Source organism: Periophthalmus magnuspinnatus, chromosome 7 (genome assembly GCF_009829125.3).
Source record: "Periophthalmus magnuspinnatus isolate fPerMag1 chromosome 7, fPerMag1.2.pri, whole genome shotgun sequence".
Classification (NCBI taxonomy): Eukaryota; Metazoa; Chordata; class Actinopteri; order Gobiiformes; family Gobiidae; genus Periophthalmus; species Periophthalmus magnuspinnatus.
In genome coordinates, this window is record NC_047132.1 from 2,413,100 (window position 1) to 2,434,025 (window position 20,926).

General features: G+C 46.3%; 2 protein-coding genes across 2 annotated transcripts; one reads left to right on the forward strand and one right to left on the reverse strand.

Moving 5' to 3' along the window:
- Positions 1-10,675: 10,675 nt before the first annotated feature.
- On the forward strand, positions 10,676-17,037 carry LOC117373582 (polyhomeotic-like protein 2). The gene is made up of 6 exons (XM_033969643.2): positions 10,676-11,740; positions 12,315-12,399; positions 13,062-13,170; positions 13,470-13,593; positions 15,110-15,332; positions 16,310-17,037. The coding sequence occupies exons 1-6, from the start codon at positions 11,612-11,614 to the stop codon at positions 16,462-16,464; spliced, it is 825 nt and encodes a 274-aa protein (XP_033825534.1). The 5' UTR covers positions 10,676-11,611; the 3' UTR covers positions 16,465-17,037.
- A 155-nt stretch (positions 17,038-17,192) lies between these two features.
- On the reverse strand, positions 17,193-20,572 carry kiaa2013 (KIAA2013 ortholog). Its single transcript, XM_033969380.2, has 4 exons — positions 19,932-20,572; positions 18,850-19,518; positions 17,874-18,727; positions 17,193-17,419 (listed from the first exon to the last, which is right to left on the reverse strand). The coding sequence occupies exons 1-4, from the start codon at positions 20,203-20,205 to the stop codon at positions 17,369-17,371; spliced, it is 1,848 nt and encodes a 615-aa protein (XP_033825271.1). The 5' UTR covers positions 20,206-20,572; the 3' UTR covers positions 17,193-17,368.
- Positions 20,573-20,926: the final 354 nt, after the last annotated feature.

Genomic DNA, 20,926 nt, shown 5'->3' on the forward strand with positions numbered 1-20,926 from the left:
ATTTTGAGTGTTCACCTAATGTGAACACTAAATCTATCGTATTTTGATAGCAATGCCTACTGTTCCCATTCCTTTTTGGCCATTTAAATGCAAACTAAATAAATTAGCAGCTTTGTGTTTGTCTTCCTCTAGTGGCCACTGCAATTTCAAGTACTATGTGACACAGGACTGTTCTGACTACAGCCAGGCATTTCTGTTTACAAACACTCGACTGCACAGTGTTCCTTACAGCTCCAGATCCCACCCCTCCTCCCTCCTCTCTCTCCTCTTTAATCCACCAGACCCCACCCCTCCTTCCCCCTCTCTCTCCCCTTTAGTCCTCCAGACCTCTCCAATCTTTCCCCCTTACTCTCCCCTTATATCCTCCAGAAAAAAAAAAAAAACCTCCTCCTTCTTCTCCCTCCCCTTTAGCCCTCCAGGTACTGTCCAGTTTAGCAGCTCTATCTGAAGTATGGTTGTGGGTGAAGTTTATGTGTTTAGTCACACTTTAAGTATAGGGCTTCATACGATCATTCAAAGAATTAAGAAATATTCACAGCATAATTTAATCTAATCTATAATAATTTACATTCACACATTTACATTACACCAAATAGCACCTTTAAACCTTAGCTACAGACAAGCAACAGCACTACTCTGTCCATAAACAATATCAGCAACCTTTTTTTCCCCCCCGTGTATTAAATGTGCACAATGTAACTTTTCTGATAGAAGCTCTGATTCATGGGACATTGCATTTCCTGTAATATTTTACTGTATGGCATTGTTTTGGCATCTGTTTTCAATTATGGGTGTTTTTATTGCTCTAATAGACCATTAATGTGTAATATTCAAGGAAAAACTATCTCAATGGAAACAAGCAGGTGGCAGAACATCCACCAGAAAATGTGGATAACATAACGTAATGATCTCCTGTTCATGTGGCTCTTTGGTCAAGTGGGTGAGTGGTTGTCATTAGGTGCTGGTCTCGCAGGTTTTGGGCTTCCCTCTCCCCCCTGGAGTCCCCCCACCATGGAGCCCAGTGTGCCATAGCTGCCTCCGTAGGTCTCCATCTGCACTGACACACCCAGACCTGCCCTTTGATTGGCTGTCTCAGGATGTGAAGGTGCCTGATTGGATGACTCAGGGTGTGGAGGTGTCTGATTGGCTGGTGAGGGTAGCGACACAGGGGTGGGCATGTTGTCAGTCAGGCTCTGCACAGTGGCTGAGGACTGGACACAGGCACAGGACAAATCAGCTTCATGATGTGATCGTGGACATACATAGGACAGATAAGCTCTATGAAGTGATAGTGGGCACATGCAAAGGTCAGATAAACTCCATGAGAATTACTGGACTGGTCAGAAAAACTCCGTGATAATTACTGGACAGTGGTACTCACCGTGGTGACAGAGGCCTGGCTGCCCGCTGTGCCTCTCTTTTTTCGGGCCATGCTGGGGTTCCAGTGGCACACCAGGCTGTCGTTCTGAACACTGTAGTTTTTATGGCCCACCAGCCAGTAAGTGCTCATCTTACCTTTGCCCTGAAACATACAAGCCACCACATGAGGGTGCACATTTGACAGCTGACCACAGATAACAGACTTCAGCATTACTGCTGCCCACCAGTGTCCTGGCAAATCCAGAACAGCATATGTCTGTATTTTTTATACAAAAGGATACCTGGTCTGGTCAATACTCCCTTCGCCACGCCTCAAGACAGATTCAGACAGTACCATGCTCATTGGTCATCCATTATTTTGAATAAACTGACATTTCTCTCACCTTAGAAAACAAAGTTTAGAGCTTTGTTCATTCATTCTGCAGAGATCTGCCAGGTTTATCAGTTCACTGTGATAATTTTCCCTTTCTTTTTTCCTCGTAAGCAGGCATATTTGTTTTGATACAGACAGATCATGCACGTCCCTGATTGGCTAATCCACCCTCAGTCATGCCCACCTCAAAACCAAGAGATTCAATGGTGACCAGGCTCACATCTTCGTACAGTACTGGAGAAGTGTTTATTCTAGATCCCATGCAAGCCTACCAGTGTGAGATTCATATTATTTAGAGCACTAAGTTCAATAGATTTGAGTGTGCACTGTGCATGCAAGATATTAGACTACTCAAAAGAACTGCTCAACAACAAAGCTTGAAAATGTGCTGCCTGTAATCTATACTGACAGGATTGGGGTAATGGGGCTTTAATGTAGGCTGGTCTCCACAGAGCTGAGCTGCTGTGGGAAGCACAAAGCCCAGCAGAGAAGCACCATTCTGCTGTTGTGGAATAAATGCAAATAGATCTACACAAAGCAGTGAGCACAGGGGCCTTAGGCTGGAGAGACTCAGTCAGTGGAGGTGACTTTGAAGGACAGCAGTGAGGACAGCAGTGAGGACAGAAGGGACAGCTGTGAAGACAGCAGTGAGGACAGTGAGGACAGGCAGTGAGGACAGAGCGGACAGCAATGCGGACAGCAGTGATGACAGTAAGGACAGAGAGGACAGCAGTGAGGACAGTGAGGATAGAGAGGACAGCAGTGAGGACAGAGGGGACAATAGTAAGGACAGTGAGGATAGAGAGGACAGCAGTGAGAACAAAAGTGAGGACAGCAGAGAGGACAGCAGTGTGGACAGAGGGGAGAGCAGTGAGGACATTGACGATAGAGAGGACACCACTAAGGGCAGTGGTGAGGACAGTGAGGACAGGTAGTGAGCACACTGAGGGTAGCCTTGAAGACAATGAGGACAACAGTATGGGCAGTCAGGGTAGTGAGGACAGTGAGGATAGCCATGAGGACAGAGAGGACAGCAGTGAGGGCAGAGAGGACACTGGTGAGGGCAGAGGGAGCAGTATGAGCTCTGTGGTACCTTGACGTCCACCTCCCCACGTAGCTGCATCTCATAGGCGTTGTCCTTGACCAGGGCAAGGTACGTCTCTGAGCTGATGTGTATCTTCTGAGCTGCACAAGCACACAAGCATCAGCCTGTACAACAGCATCAGTATACACAAGCATCAGCCTGTACAACAGCATCAGTATACACAAGCATCAGCCTGTACAACAGCATCAGTATACACAAGCATCAGCCTGTACAACAGCATCAGTATACACAAGGATCAGCCTGTACAACAGCGTCAGTATACACAAGCATCAGCCTGTACAACAGCGTCAGTATACACAAGCATCTCACACACACTGTACTTACACACACTGTACTCACACACAGTGTGCTCACACACACTCTGCTTACACTGCACTTACATACTGTGATGGAAATGTAAGTATATTCATGTTGTGTCTTTAAAAGTATTTGATCTGTTTCAGTCTGTCAGACCCAGACCAGATATTAACATGCGTGAAGGCTCTGTCTCCATCCTCCAGGAACGCCTTCATTGTCTTGGCCTGTCCTCAGGTGTAAAAGTTCATTATCTCATGGGTGTGAAACAAAAGTCACTCTGAAATGTATGTAGCATTGTCTTTCTGGTATAAAATAGTCAGAGTTCAGATGCTTAGGGGACTTAGACAGGGATTTAGAAAGGGACTTAGACTGAGACGGACTGGGCAGAAAGGCTGCCAGTCTGTTGTCAGGGCAGGCCTGGGCCCTGTCCTATCTGTATCTGCTGTAACAAAGAATAAACCTTTTTCTGTTTTTCAAAACTCAGAGGGCTTCGCAAATGGATTACTTTTCATCAAGAACTGTAATTTTTCTACAACACATACTGTAGTTAAACACACTGTACTCACACACTGTACTTGCATACATTTTACTTACACACACTTTACTCACACACAGTGTACTCACACACACTCTGCTTACACACACTGTACTTACACGCACTTTACTCACACACAGTGTACTCACACACACTCTGCTTACACACACTGTACTTACACACACTTTACTCACACACAGTGTACTCATACACACTTTGCTTACACACTGTGGTTAAACACACTGAACTTACACACGCTACTCACGCACACAGTACCTGTACACATACGCAAAGTACTCACATACTGCACAATGTACTTACACACACTGTACTCACACACACAGTGCTCACACAGTGTACTTACGCACACTGTACTCACACACTGTAGTTAAACACACTGTTGTCACATTTCCACACACACCTCCACACACATGCACACATACACAGACAGACACATGCACACACTGTATTTACATGTACTGCACTTACACACACTGTACTCACACACACACGCACACTGTACTCACACACAGTGTACTTACACACACTGCAGTTAAACAAACTGTACTTACACTATACTCACACACTGTACTCACAGACTGTAATCACACACTGTACTCACACACTATAGATAAACACACTGTACTTACACACATTCTACTTACACACACTCTACTCACACACACTGCACTTACACAGCGTATACTCACACACATGCACACATAATAATAATAATAATACATTTTAATTATAGGGCGCCTTTCTGGGCACTCAAGGTCACCTTACAATACAATACATATACAGACAGTTAAAATCAACATTTAAGAACATACAGTTAAAAGCATTCAGATAAAAAACATTGAAAAAGGACAGGGCAGGTGTGGATTATAAAGAATATGCCAGTCTGAACAAGTGGGTTTTGAGGTTGGATTTGAAGTGTGAGAGTGTGTCAGTGTTGCGGAGGTCAGGGGGGAGAGAGTTCCAGAGCTGGGGAGCAGAGCGGCTGAAGGCCCTGCTCCCCACGGTGACAAGCCGGGCTGAGGGAACAGAGAGATGGAGAGAGGAAGAGGAGCGGAGAGAGCGAGCGGGTGTGGCAATATGGAGGAGGTCTGAGAGGTATGGAGGTGCAAGGTTATGGATGGCTTTGGATGGATGGTTATGGATTTTATATTGGATGCGGTGTGAGATGGGGAGCCAATGAAGTTGCTGTAGGATGGGTGTGATGTGGGGTGTGTGTGATGATGCGAGCTGCTGAATTCTGAACCAGCTGAAGTTTATGGAGTGTTTTTTGTGGGAGACCAAAGAGAAGAGAATTGCAGTAATCCAGGCGGGAAGTGACGAGGCTGTGTACAAGTACGGCTGTGGACTGTGGAGTGAGGGAGGGCCGGAGACGATTAATGTTGCGTAGGTGAAAATAGGCGGAGCGGGTGATGTTATTAATGTGAGAAGTGAAGGAGAGATGATGTACTTACTTAGGACATGTACTTACACACACTCACACTATTCACAAACACTGTATTTACACACACTGTAGTCACACACATAGTGTACTCACAGACACACTATAGATAAACACACTGTACTTACACACACTGCACTCACACACTGTACTCACGCACATTGCTTGTACTTACACACACTGTACCTTCACACACTGCACTCACACACACTGTACTCACACACAGTACTTGTACACACTAGGGCTGTACTTACGCAGGCTGGTTGACTCCATCCTGGAGGCTGTGTTCACTGTGTCTCCAAACAGACAGTATCTGGGCATTTTATATCCCACTATTCCAGCTACACAGGGTCCTGCACAGATTACAAAGCTATATTGAGGCAACAACACTGTCCTTTTGTGAAATACTGACCACACCAAAATAGGGACTAAACACAGAATTGAACCCGACCTGGACTAAACCAGAGCTAGACTAGAACAGGACCAAACCAGGTTAGGTCTAAACTTGGCTTAAACCAGGACCAGGGCAAGTGTGAATGCTGCTTAAATTTAGCAGTTTCATCTAAACTAAATTGTATATGTATATATACTAAATACTATGTTTATATTGATTTTATTAAGATCATTAACACCTGAATAACTTAATGAATGAAGAAAAATGCCACATAGTGTCTTGAAGCTTGACCCTTGTGTCTTAGAAAGGACTTTAAAATGTGACTCAGGTGATAATGTTGCGAGGAGGACAATACTCCGTAAAGGCAGGGCTGTACCTGTGTGGATGCCTGCCCTTAGCTGCAGTCTCTGGGTGGGCATGTGAGGGATGGGCACCTGTCTGACTGCTGCCACCAGGTCCAGAGCCATCTTAGCAATCTCATCTGCATGTCTGTCCCCATTCCTCTCTGGCAGCCCACTGACCACCATGTAGGCATCCCCAATCGTCTCCACCTGTCACAGCAGAAACACATGTGGAAAGTCACACAGACAAATGGCTTTCATTAGAGCTTGTATTACCTTAAACAGTTTAACAACCTGAATATAGAATACATTACTGTATGGTTGTCATTTGAAAATTTTTCAATGAGATTGGATGTCTAACATAGGACATAGGACACAAGTGGCCCTTATCTGTTCAAACTGTAAAGATTGTCACTGAGACAGATATTGCCTGATGCTCCACTCCTCCTTATAAGTCATAACAAAGATGAAAGTCCATATTTGTGAGCTTACAGTCCAGTGAGACTGCCTGTAGGGGGCAGCAGACTGTGGTTACCTTGTAGACATCGTAGGAGTCGATGCGTGTGTCAAAGCACATGTACAGGTTGTTGAGCATCTCCACCACCTGCAGGGGGCTGCAGGATGCTGAGATGGAGGTGAAGCCCACGATGTCTGAGAAGAAGATGGTCACCTGCACACACACATTTGCTGATCCTGGTGCCACATATGGGATATGTTTGTGTGGTGTAGACTACACACTAGTACTGTGCACAATACTAACACTACTACTAATATGACTCATTTCTGATACTTAATACCCATCTTGAACTCAAAATAATAATTTTAGAATGTTACAGTTCTGACCCAAATCATCACCTTGATTTAGCTTATGTATTGAGTCCATAGGAGTTTTTTAATACTTGAATCAATTAATATCTGGGCAAAAATTATAATACATTGTACGTGGAACACACTTGTCTGCACTGGTTTCAGCCTTGTGCACAGCACAGTAGTATGTAGAGTAGTATATAGAGTATATAGAGGGGAGAATGTGTTCAAACTCAGTAATTAGTTTTTAAATGAAAAAGACAAATCTATCATTTCCATTCAAGATTCCAGACTGGAGTACTGAGTCCCTCCCACTCACAGCTGTCTCAGGCGTCTTCAATAACACAGTGCAATTATGAGTGCTCCAGCCTGTTTTATCTGCTCATGAATATGGAGCACAGCAATTACAGCCAATTACATGCACAATGGAACAAAGCACTGTGTCTGTGCTGCTCATCTGGAACCAACTCAAGATGTACTCCTCACACTACAAGACCGCGGCTCCGCTGGGCCCCTGCAGTGCTATCATCTCATACTGTACAGTCAGTCATATTAGGTTAGCAAGCACGTACTTACAAATATTACTGTTATAAAGTATAGTACATGACAAATTAAAGTATAGTTTTGTAAAACATGCTTTTGAGGAAATCATATTTTCAGTAATCATTTCCTTTGTGGTTGTGGCCCCACCTTGTCGTAGCTCTCAGCCTCTACGTGCCGGTGCTTGCGAAGTTGCTTGGCCACAGACTTAGGCAGCATCTGGTGCAGAAGGTCCTCTGCCAGCTGCCTCTGCCTCTTCAGATCAGCCGTCCTCTCCTTCAGGCTCTGGGCATAGTCCTGGATCCAGGCCATCATCTGTTTGAAGGAGCAGAGGACCAGCGGGTAGATGAGGCAAGCCAGCCCCAGCAGACACAGCCTCTGGCTGAAGCCTGAAGACACGGCACGTGCCTCCAGCCACAGAGCCCTCTGTGCCCGCTCAGACACACAGTGCTGAGTACTCCTGAGGGCCTCCACACAGGAGGAGACCAGGGGCCACTGCTGCTCCTCTGGGAGCTCCCATGGTTTAAAGGTGAGTACATCCAGGCTGGAGTTCCCCCTCTCCTCCATGTTCTGGGCCCAGCACTCACAAAGAGGAACAGAGAGCAGCCTGGTCAGCTCCAACCATCTGGACACATAAGTCCACCTTTGCTGGAACGCCTCCAGGACAGGCCTGGTCTGTAGGTCTACCAGCTGTAGATACAGCTCCTCATAGGATACCAGCAGTCTGACAGACAGCACATGTGCCCAATGTGGGTGCTCCTTCACTCTCATTACAGTGTCAGAGACAGGCCCCCACATCTCCAGCAGCTGAGCGATGACAGCAGAGAAAGCACAAGTGTCATTGTCCTCCCTGGACATGTGAAGGTCATCCCTGGACATGTGAAGTTCCTCTCTCAGGCTCCTGCTGATGTTGGAGCACACACCACTCAGCTCCATTGCACAGGACAGTCCCTGCGTGCCCCTGCAGAGGTGAGCCAGGGCCTCCATCACCTTCTCCTCATTCTCTGGTCCAGAGCCGGAGCTCCACATATGCCTGAGGTGCTGCAGCCTGTCCACCAGATCCAGCAGGCCCATACTCCTGCAGGAGGTCAGCTCAGATAGGGCACAGTCTGTGGAATGAAGCAGCTCCTGCTGAGCTCTGAGGTCAGATGCCACAGCCCCCAGCAGAGCCAGCAGGGACAGGAGGCATGCAGCCAGGACCCTCTGTACTGTGGGACTGCGCCCACACACCACCACCAAGGGGCACCTGTGGGAGGAGGACACTGTATGAGGACAGCTTTGGAAAGGCTTGCCCCTCACTGCACAAAAAAGAAGACAATGTGCCTATAATAATACAGCCTTTTGGAATTAGATTTACAAACTTTTCTGTTTTTAATTCTCAAAAAAAAAAAAAGTCTTTACTATTGTTCATCATGGCTTTGGTGGATCAAAACAGCTTCGGATTTTAGAATAAATCCGGGTAATAAAATGGAAATAAATTCATTCAATAAATGATTGCACCCAGTGTCCCAGAGGCCCGTTTTATTTAATTTAATTTATTTTTTTAATCTGTACTTGTGTGTCTGGAACACGTCCACTGCTTGTGGGTAGAAGATGTTGTGCTGCCTGTGTGTGCCTGTGATGGGCGTTTGAAGTGGGAGAGTGCCGGAGAGGCTGTTCCCAGGGTGCGTAGGGCCGCAGGATGTTGGAGGCTCTTGTGAGGAAACGTGAGGAGACGCGAGGAGTAGAGGTCCGGAAGAGAGTAGCCCACCACCCTTACCATGCGCTGTGCAGGCCCAATTCCATAATGCGCAGCGGGATGAGAGTGCTTTCAGTGATACAACGGTAGAACCTGATCAGCAGCTTTTGGGAGAGCCCATTGCAGCGGAGTATACAGAAACAACAGTAACAAACTAATATAGTGACGTTTTTTTTGTTTTTGTGGGTTGTTTTTTTTTTTTTTTTTTTTTTTTTTACCAGAGCACAAATAGCAACAACAGATCGCAAAGAAGTGTTCCATCTCCACCGTGCGCCCTGATGTAAACCTATCCTCTTCGTGGGCCTTGTTATGTCCTCATCCACAGGGTGTTCACAGTTCCTTTTGATTTATGATTTAAACAGTATAATATTAGGCCCAGGCTGCAGACTAAACAGTAGGTCTGCAATGTAAAATGTATGAGGGGAAAACACCTAAATGGAGCACGACGTTAAAAAAGTGTAAAGAGAATTTTAAAAAATGGGCTACAGAAAAAGTAAAATAATAATAATGAAACATAGAATAGGCCTAGTAAGCGCGGTAACTTGTAAGTCATGAGCAGGTCCATTTATATATCTTTAGTTAGGCCTATTATTATTGAATTGGCCTTTTTTCTTTTCTTTTCTTTTCTTTTCTTTCTTTCTTTCTTTCTTTCTTTCTTTCTTTCTTTCTTTCTTTCTTTCTTTCTTTCTTTCTTTCTTTATTTATACATTCATTCATTCATTCATTCATTTATTTATTTTAGGCTATTAGATCTAGTCTAAATTAAACGTAAAATATAAGCCTAGCGTTCACCACAGACCTGAATAGTTCTACAGATGCTTTTGCGTCTGAGGTGCATGCACAGCTGAAGATATTTTAAAAAATGGCTAGATCTACTAGATCTACTAAAAAGCTGGAGCTACCTGCAAAATTGGTCCCCACTGTCCTCATGGCTCTGCGGCCCCGGAGCCACTTTTCTCCTCCTGATGAACCTCTGTTTGAGAGAAGCCGAGCTCAAAGTCCCAGAGGCGAAACAGTCTTTTTTCATCAGGTCCACTACTGGAGACATGAGCCCGTGCCCTGCACGGCCCTGCCTGGCTCCGCACGGCTCTGCGCCACTGCACACCACTGTACGGCCGCACCTCTCTTTCTCTCTCTCTTTCTTCTCTCTCTCCCTCTTTCTCTATCTCTCTCTTTCTTCTCTCTCTCTGTCTACCTCCTTCTCTCTTTTTTCTTTCTGGTCTCTTTTCTCTCTCTCCCATCTCTCTTTTTCTCTCTGCCCTCTCCTCTCTCTCTTTCTTCTCTCCCTCTTTCTTTCTTCTCTCCTCTCTTTCTTCTAGCTCTCTCTCTGCTCTCTTTCTCTCTCCACCTCTCTCTGTCTCCCCCTCCCCCCCTCCCCCTCTGTCTCTCTCTCTCTCTGTCTTTCTGTTTCTCTCTTCTCTCTCTGTGTCTCGTTCTTTATCTCTCTCTTTGTTTCCCCCTCCTTCTCTCCACCCCCTCTCTCTGTCTCTCTTTCTCTCTCACTGTCTCTTTTTCCTTTCTCTCTCTCTCTCCCTCCCTCCCTCCTTCTCACTCTCTCTCTTTGTTTCTCCCCCTATGTCTTTCTCTCCCTCCCTCTTTCCTCTCTCTGTCTCTCTCTTTTCAGTCCGCACTGACCTTCAAAATAAAAGACAGAGTAAAGTCAATCCGGAGCAGAGTTGCGTTGCTGGCTCGTGCGCGCTGTGTCGCACGTGTGGCTCGGTTTATTTGTGCTCTTTATGTTAGGTCAGTGTCCGCAGACTGTGCGCTGTCTGCATTAGTTTGGCCCGGATTATGCTGCCTACACAATATGCTTTTGTTGTGAAAAGATATGAGTCGGAAGATGATGACAAGAGGACTGTGTTGGCTGTACTCCTCTGACGCTAAAGAAAGAACTTATGGAGGAAAGTTGTAGTGAAATGAATCGGAGCGCTGAGCGGAGGTCCGTGTGGCGGTGAGCAACGGTCAGAGGAGCGGTCAGAGCAACGGTTAGAGCAGTGGGACTGAGAGCCCACACAGGCTCGCACCGCGCTGCTCCGGGGACACCGGGGAGCGCTCTTTAGGGAAGCGGGGAACAAAGAGCTCTTCCCTCGACTATTGTTACTGAGAGGCAGCGCGCACAGCTCCGGACTGTGAAGTGAGAAACTACGTTCTGTGGAACATATGACATTACATTTGTTCTTTGTTGTTGGGAAGGAGCACGTGGACGTGGTTTTGCTAACGTCAACACAAAAGTTCACTAGTTTCACGTTAGTGCACGAACTGAATAAATCCAGTCTAGCTGTCATAACTGTTTTACCGAAGCATAACGGTCTAGCTTCACGAGCATTTTGCTGCTCGTAATCTCATGTTTTCTCAAAGATTTTCATACAGCTCCACCGTGACACAAGGTCCCGCCGGAGTGCGCGCTCCTCTCAACTTTCCCCACGAAGATCCGGTACATAAGCGCACTGAAGCATCTCTGGAAGGACCACACGAGTGACCAGCCTGCCTCTGCGCCTGCCTCTGCGCCTGCCTCTGCGCCTGCCTCTGCGCCTGCCTCTGCGCCTGCCTCTGCGCCTGCCTCTGCGCCTGCCTCTGCGCCTGCCTCTGCGCCTGCCTCTGCGCCTGCCTCTGCGCCTGCTGACCTCCTCTCTACTCCCGCCATGACCTCCGGGAGCGGGAGCAGCCAACACAGCGGAGAGCGCAAACCGGAGCAGCCCCCAAGCAAGTCCCACATCCTCACCCACCTCATCGAGGGCTTTGTGATCCAAGAAGGAAACACGCCCTTCCCCGTGAGTGCCGCACCTGTCACTGCATACTTACCCTCTGTGAAGTAGCACATGCAGTGTGGAAGTCATGACATATTCAAATACAGAGAAAACATGTACAGAAGTGAAAGAGATGTGGAATGGCTGAGGTGATCCAGAGAAGAGGAGATCAGATGAAAACAGGTGGTTGCTTTGGTGAGAGGCGTACAGTGTAAGAACAGACAACTGTGTACATTTATATAGACCAGATTCACAGCAAGGTTTGTTCTGGTCACAGTTCAAACATGTGACAGCTCCACGCATATATAGACGCACCAGGGTCTTCTTAAATGTAGTGTTGCAACATGGAAATGGAGCCTAAGGTCACAATGTAGGATACAGTATGCCAATTAAACATACTAACTTTATCATGATCAGCATCCAAGCAAATTGGATCCACTTACATTCCCCACTTCTGAGTCCTTATGAAATACAGCCAAATAAAAATACTATACCGACTTTAATACTTTCTCAAACTCAGTCTAAATGAGCTTTATATATGATAAGCACAACATGCTGGAAACCTAACCTGTGAGTGTGTGTGTGCTTGCGTTCATAGCTGGAGCGGCCATCCTTCTCAGTGGACTGCCTTAGCCTGAGGAGACACAGAGGGGACATGAAAACAGACTGCCTCCCTCTCAAAGGTAATGCCCTGCCCTTCATGTTATTGCTAGTATTGGTACAGTTATGTAATGTTATGGACTTTTATTTACTTATTGGTTTGAGTATCAGCAGACAATTTATGCATTGAGTTATTGATATCAGTATTGAAATAAAACAAAAAAAAGAGTTTAAAACCTCAATGTTCAATAGTCAACTATAAAAAATAACCATAGTCAAAATTTGATAATCACCAATGTTATCTGGACTATACTATGAAAATCAGCTTCTCCAAATCCAAGGCCGTGTTGTGGTGTAGGAGCTGATTCAAAAGGGAAAGCTCTTGATTTACCGCTCAATCTGCATTCTTACTGTCACCTATGGTCCCAGGTTTAGTCCAGGTTTAAATCTCTGGTCTACTCTCACCTATGGTCATACCATCAGTCAAAATGAGTTTCCTCTGCAGGGTGGCTGGGCGCTCCCGTGAGGAGCTTGGAGTAGAGCCAGTGCTCCTCCACGTGGAGAGGAGCCAGCTGAGGTGGCTCAGGCTTCTGTTCTGGATGCCTCCTAGACTCACATATAGATAGATAGATATGCACTGACACAGTTTTTTTTTTTTTTTATCAATGTCACTGACTTGTTTTTTAGCTAATTGTAGCCTGATAATGGAGTTTGTCTTGTTTCTCGTGTGGTTTGTTTTGTGCAGAGCTGAGGCTGCAGGAGCCCATGCTTACCTGTGAGCTCTGTGGAAAGGTGGACTTTGCCTCTGCCTTCAAAAGGTCTAAGAGATTCTGCTCAACAGTCTGTGCCAAACGGTAAACCCATACACGTATGCCCAGTCTGTGCCCAAAACACACTAAGCCCACACACGTATGCTGGGTCTGTACCCAGTCTGTACCCAAACTCTGCCATTAAGCCAGTGGTTCTCAATTAAGCAATTTTAGATTTATCTTGCGGTTCAAAGTGAACAAACAAATAAATTACAATGTCCTCTTTAAAATCTTCAGAGCTGTATTTGTAAACACATCCATATTCTGTATTTGTTTTCTCCTTAAGTTATTTGCCTATAGAACATGGTCAGGCTGAGTAGTTTCTCTCTCCTCTGTTTGTGCAGTTACAGTGTTGGCTGCTCCAAGAGAGTGGGGCTCTTCCCAAACGCCAAAGCCTCCATTGAGAGCATCAAGAGGCAGAGGGAGAACACGGCCCTTAGGAGCAGTCCCCAGGAGTCCAGGAGGAGGGTAAGTCCAGGAGGAGGGCTAGGTCAAGTGATCTGACAGGGCTGGGTTGTGTGATCTGGGCTGTTTTGGTGATACTAGGTGTGTTTAAGATGAGCAAGGTGGTGAAGGTGGACAAACCTGCAACACAGCCACGTAGGCACCTTGCACGGTGGGTGAAGGGGCGAAAAAAGGAAACTGCTGCTGCCTTCACCCGCCTGCTGATTTCAGCCACTTTCTCTTCTTGGCTCTCTCCTGTCTGATCTCGCCTTCAATACAGGGGAGGATTTTAGCATCTTAAACACACCCATTGTTTAAGGTGTTTCACTGCTTCTGTGTTTAATGCCCACCCACTGTTCCTGTTGGTCAGACTCCTTAAAGTGAGTGACAGGTTGATTTAACCAATCATAGTCAAGTGTGAACTGTCAGGAGTAATGGGTAGATCTAGTTACCTTCTCAGATAGTAACTACTTGAAGTAACTACTTGAATTACGATAAAATAGAAATTGTGATCTAGGCTCTATAAACTTGTAACATAACTTTTTGTGCAGATCACCCAATCCTACTGTACTGAGCATTCCTCACCATTATCCATTCCATTTGCCATCACAGGAAAGCTAACACAACTAGTACGCTAACCAGACAATTGCTGATTATCAGACATGCAGACGGCAGACAGCTGACTTATTTTACACAGTGTATCTGTAATGGGGCAAGCTCAGTTCAAGCTCAAATACATGGAAAAAAAATCAGGTTTAGGCATTTTTAAGAATGAAGTAAGGCTGGGCAATTGATATTTTAAAAAAAATTAAGACTTATGACCATTTGTCACTGATTACACTTTTTCATGCAATTTGGAAACAGAAGCAGGTCAGTGAGTTAGCTTTCTTGGTGAGCATGCAAGCTTTTAGTCCCTTTTTCAAACATAGGTAATGCGAAGGCCTACACACTGGTGCTTAATGGTGAATGCTCCAAACAAAGTTACATTCATCTGAGGATTGACTAGCACCACACCTTTACTCTGGCTTGAAAGTTGCACTATGTAACCTTTCTGGAAGTGGATATGCCACCTACATGTCTCTGTGGATATGTAATATTGGTTTGCGTGACATGTTCTACTTTATGGCATTAAACCTCTTTATCTATGTCTATATTATTGAAGACAAGCAGGGGACTCCCCAAGCCAAGTTACAGGTCAGATATGCGGACAAGTGATTCCGCTCACAGCAAGAATATTAATCATTGGTCTCTCCCTGTATAAATAAAGATATAAAATAAAATAAAAAATGCAAGTTTTCATAGGTACTTTTAAGTAGTACAAACACATGTAACGGAATAAATACATGATACATTTAATGCCATACCACTGAACATCCTAGGCAAAGCAATATAATGCTTGCAGATGATGGAGCAGTGTTGTGTCTCTCATCAAAAATGTTTGTTATTGAGGATAGGATAATGGAGGACTTTTAAACTTGAAGTGAAAAGTACTACTTGGGATACTGTGCAGCGTTTAAAGTAAACATTTTTCTCTGGTCAGAAGCCTGTGCCTGCATCCTGTCACTCTCCTCAGCCTGCCCAGGGAGAGTCCAGCCAGTGTGCTGACCTGCCGTACCCCGGAGCCTCATCCCCGCTGTCCCCCCACACGTCCCCCTCTCAGCACCTCCATGTGGGCTCCAGTGCTCTCCCCCATGGCCTCCTCCCGTCAGACCCTGGGCAGTGGAACGTGGACCATGTGTACGATTTCATTCGCTCTCTCCCAGGTCAGTGCTGACCTCCACTATGAGAATAAAACAACAGAGCCCAGTTTTGTTGAAGCTATAGACACACAATTTTTTAAAGAAGTTTTCCCATCTCGTTACAAGTAATTTATACCATGGTCATTTTTACCATTCTAAAACATTTTTCAAAACCTGGTCAATATTTGATCAAAAATATTGACTTTCAAATGTGTGTCAGCTGTATTTTCTGTATGAACTGTATGTGCCTGCTATGTAGCCTGCACTCTTAACATTTAAAAAGGTATTATAATCACAAATGAACATGTGTTGCCAGTGTCTTAACCTGCAGATAGAGGACACATACTATTTTTTTCCCTCATTCTCAGGATATGGACAGGCTGTGCCTCATGTGAAAGCTCAGAATCTCCATAATTCACTCTTTGAGCTGCAATAGCACTGATTAATGACTGACTGCAGGTGCTGAGGATTAGGTAGTCACCATTCAGCTCAGAGAAAAACATTAAACCAACTTTAAATAAATGTTTAAAGCAATTATAAATACTGGTAAATGGGACATCATGTCCAATGTTTTTGTAATTATGAATGAATCAACATAAAATTGTTCAAATCAAATATACCTTCCACTGGGGACATGTTTACCTTTTATCTGGGGACACAGATGGGTCAGGTTTATGAATTTTTTAATGAAAATCTTGCATACAGCTCCTTTAAGCTCTTTCATGGTCTTTTGTCTATACTTTCTATCAGATGTCAAATACATTTGTGAAATAAGGTAGACCACTAATATGTTTCTTCAAAATAATGAATCGAAATATGTTACTCGAGTAATTTCTTGGACCTCTATTTCGTATTCTATAGTATTTTTGAAATTGTGAAATTCTTTCTGGAGTTGGACCTTATTACCCAAATCTGATTTATTATTTAAGATTAAGATACTCCAGGAAATTAATGCAAGCCGATGCCTGAAAACCTGAATTTGTGTGTGTGTGTGCACACAGGTTGTCTGGACATTGCAGAGGAGTTCCGTTCTCAGGAGATTGACGGCCAGGCTCTGCTGCTGCTCAAGGAGGACCACCTCATGGGCACCATGAACATCAAACTAGGACCAGCGCTCAAGATCTTTGCTCAGATCAGCCTGCTCAAAGACTCCTAGTGCAGTGCTCTAGTCCCAGCCATCTTCCCACGGGCTGCCTCCAGAGGCCACCACCAGGGGCCTCCTCTTGCCTCTAATGGGCCCTAAACACATCTGTGTTCGACATTATGCTCTGCACTGTTAGTACCAATCACACTGTTAGCAACCATGATTGTAACTGGAAATGTTTTTGAACTGTCATGTCTGAAGGAATCCTCTTTATTGGCATTACGTGGGTCTCTTTGCTGTTGTTAAAGTCAATGGAAGATTTCATTTAAGTTTATATTATAGTTCAATCATCAGCAAAACCAGATGTTCCAGATCAGTATTCAGGCCCTGTCCAAAGGCAGGCCACAGTAGCACTATGGCCTGTATGATGTACTTTACTGTGAAAGACCAAATACCGGTATTTGTACCAGTAAAAGAAAGTCCACTGTTAGCTCAGCTCTATTTTTGTACTGCAAATATGGGGTTCTGTCTGAGCTGAGGTAGACAATGTGAAGCAAAACATGGTCTTTCAACACTTCAGGGTTTTTTAAATGTTCAACTTTTGATTTATAACTGATCCAAAATAAAGTCAGTTTATGTTTTCATATAGATTAAGTTTTTTTTTTTTTTATGGTTTCATGTTTTAATACCACAAAGTCATCCAGGTGTCACTGGAGCAGCCTGTGTCAGTCCAGTCTGAGTTACTCAAGTTGGGATTAGTCAGCTGATCCTTATGTTGTACTATCACTAGCTACATGAGTAAGAATGAAAGTGAATTAGGCTTTTATTTCACAAATGATTTCACAGTTTCAAACTGTCATTGATGGGAGACTTCCATACATAATATTCTCATTAGACTTTTCTTCAAACACACTGCCTGAGAACGGAGCAGTGCCACATCAGTGCAGGCTGTCAGGACACTGACCACGGGCCATGTTCACACAGACATCCTGACCTCCTTGAAGCCCTCCTCGCTCCTGCTGGACCCCTGGAGTGAGAGGAAGAGGTTAGATCTGCCTCAGAGCAACCACAATCCATCAATCATGGTGCCCCAAGAAAACAGTCAGACCCACAGGTTCAATTCATTTAATTTAGTCATTCAAATAGAAAAGCTCATTCAACAGCAGAACACAAGAGCAGAGGCTGTTTAACAGGAACTGTACAAGGCTCTGGCCCCTCTGCAGGTCCAGAGATCCACACGTCAGACTAAAAACTCACTCCAACATAAAGCCTCAGCCAAACCCGGCCCGCCTTACATCATGGCACACAGGAAGAGAAGAAACCAACAAAACCAACTGTGAAAAATCAGAACAAATCATTTGTGCTTGTTGATATTACAAAGTGATGGTGTTCAGTGTAGTGCTCCTTCATTTCACCCCTCCTACACAATGACAGAACGAGGAAGCCAGTGAGAAAGATCAGTCTGCTGGAGGCCTCTATACCTTACTCCTGAAGAGCGGTTTGGCCCCAGGGCCACAGTACTCATTGTATATGAGTTTGAAGAGGAACAGATGGAAGAGCGTGATGAGGGAGGCAACACTGAACCAGAACAGGAAGGGCAGACCAGGATACCGGTTTGCCATGTGCTCCTCGTGAGCCAGAATGGCCTTGAGGTGCAGTGTGTGGCGCAGGTCCTGTAGGTGGCGCAGGTCAGTAGAGATGTAAAGCAGGGGGGTGATGGGTTGGGTTACCATCACAGGGAATGTGTGTCCCTTCAGCTCTGAGGTGAGCTCCACGGGCTCATTCATGCAGCCTGCTTCACAGGCATACAGCTTCACTGGCTTCTCCTGGGGCTTCACAGACACGTGCAGGAAGGGCTTCCCCTCTACATCCAGCAGCACAGCCAAGCTCAGCAGGTCCTGGTTGTAGTGGATGCCCCGCAAGGCGTAACTGTTGTGGAGCACATCCGGGTCGGCCTGAAACTGCAGGTGGTTCTCTGTGAACTGCAGGCCTCCGAAGCTCAGCACCATGCCCTGCATGACCCCGTGCGCCCCCGCTGCCACTAGCACCTTACAGCCCCTCTTCTGCAAGGTGAGGGTCCATAGCGTAACCAGCTGCAGGATGTGCGCTGCACTGCTCAGATGCTCGGGCCACAGATTCTCGGCGTGCATGGTAGCGTGCCCGCTAAAGCAGTGGTCTGCATAGTTGAGGCTAGACTCCAGCCGCGAGCGCTCCTCTGTGCCCAGACGGTGGTCCAGCAGAGGGGCGGAGCTGGCACTCAGGGTGTAGTACAGGGTGGAGTTTACTGTGCGACTGGAGGGAGTGTGGGAGTCTGTGATCCGCCTCATCTCCACACCTGCACACACACACACCACACACAGGTCATTAGCTGTCACGGGGCACTCCTACAGAAGTGATTGGTTGTGTAGATATGTGTGGGTTTGTGTGTGTATGTGTGTGAGACAGGAGAAAGCTGACCTGAGATAAACAGGTCCATCCAGGCCTGCTGGTGGTGCAGGACCAGCTCGTCCACACTGAGGCGCATTAGCTCCAGCAGCTCCTTCTTGGCTCCCTCTCTGAGTGCGCTGAACGTCTCCTCCAGCTTAGAGGTCTCGATTGGCTCAGAAGTCCTCACCACAGACAGGATGTTGTCTCGGTGTTCAGACTTGGCGGATACTTGGATCCGGGTACTGAGCTTCCTGGAGACTACTACCACCAGCACCAAGCGGTTCTTCTCTAACTGGACACGGCCCAAGGACAGGAGCACATCTGTGTCCTCCAGCTTCTCAACACTGCTGGAGAACTGCCCTGTGGGGGTCTGGTAGGACAGCTCCACAGAGGCAGGGCGCTCTGTGGGGTTGTTGATGTGGATTCTCTGCATTAGCAAGTTGGGCAGGCTGCGGTGTGCCATGAACTCCTCCCTGACAGTGACACAGTCCCCGGGGCCCGAGGACACGCAGCGCACCGACAGCACGGCCCCCTTCCGGAACCACAGCAGACTGGCCCTGGCCTCTGCCCTCTGCCCCTCCAGCCTCACCCGCACTCTAGGGGAGTACTGGGTCTGGTGCACCGGAGCAGAGCCAGCTGCAGATGACGCAGACACCCACAGCCTGTTGGAGTCTAAGTCCATGAGGAGGTGGCCATTTCCTGAAAGGACAGGTCAGGAGTGAGTTGGACTTCCAAAGAGATCCAGGAAGCTACTAGCATCTCCATGACAACACAGTATTATCCAAAGCAATTTAAAACCTACAAGCTACAAATTTTACTTTATGTAATCCAAGTACAGCAATATAGTGTTTGGCAATATTGGCTTTATATGAAACATTGAGTCCAATTCCCTGTTCTGCATATGTCATGAGTCTTTCCCTCAGTGCACTGTCCCCTGTGTTTTTAAACAGACTCCAAAATGACAAAGCCTGATTTACACTCGCAATGTCATCTTGGAACATGCCGTTCCATCAGGGAAGGAACAGCACTTACCTTAGACACACTGTCTAAGGTAAGTGCTTAGACGAATGTAGTGCGCAGATTAAAGTCCACATAGAGCAATAAAGCGTCACCTGATACAAACGGTGTGTCTAGCGGTTCCTGGGGAGACGTGTAGACCCCCTCACCCCGCTCCACCACAGATTTCCACCTGTGAATCTCTGAGAGCAAACACTGTCCCGGAGCTCCGCCTGGCACTGCTCCGCCGCTCAGTAGTCTGGGCCAGCCGCGCTCGCCCCCCAGGTACCAGTAGAAGATGAGGAAGAGGAGCAATCCAACGAGAAGCCTCCGCGCCCAGCTACTGGACAGCAGGCCAGGCAGTCCCTTCAGTCTCTGCTGCAGCCACATGCTCGCTGCTCACGGGGCCCAATGCGGCATCGGACTGCGCCGTGCTGTCCCGGAGCTGTCCCAAATTATGGTCCCAAACGGGCCGAGCCTGTTCTGGGGCGCTAGCTTAGCTCTGTTGTTAGCAATGAGATAAGAGACTATTTACAGGGACTCCGTGGGGCCTCGCACCGGGCTTTGGCGGCGGTAGGAGCGGCTCTGAGCAGCATAGTCCGGAGGGCACAGGACATTACACATCTCCTTCACATTTGCCTTGTATTTGTTTCACATCGGAGTCCTTTGGTGCGAGGAGATTTCTGTTAAACTGCCGAACTGTGACTCTGACACTTCCGGGTTAGACACATGCCGTAAGTGAGTGCAAGTGAGTTTACGACAGAATTAGCGCGTTGCCAGATTGGACTGAAATCCTCCAAAACGCCGCTGCCGGAGATGTATGTGTATAAAACTTTTGTCTGTGAGTATCTGGTTACATGAAACCATATGAGACATAACACCGAGGCGTAAAGAATGCATCACCGAGTGTTAAAGAGGCCACCATCTCCAAATAATTATTGGACTAGGCCCCCCCATTATTAACCCGTAATATGCACCGCCGAATGCATTTTTTATTGTACTGTACTTCACTGAGGGCTATTTTAAAGACAGCGGGTCACGGCTGGTGCCACACTGACCAGTTACATCTGGGCATGGATTCATTTCAATCACAGTCTTTAACTGGATGACT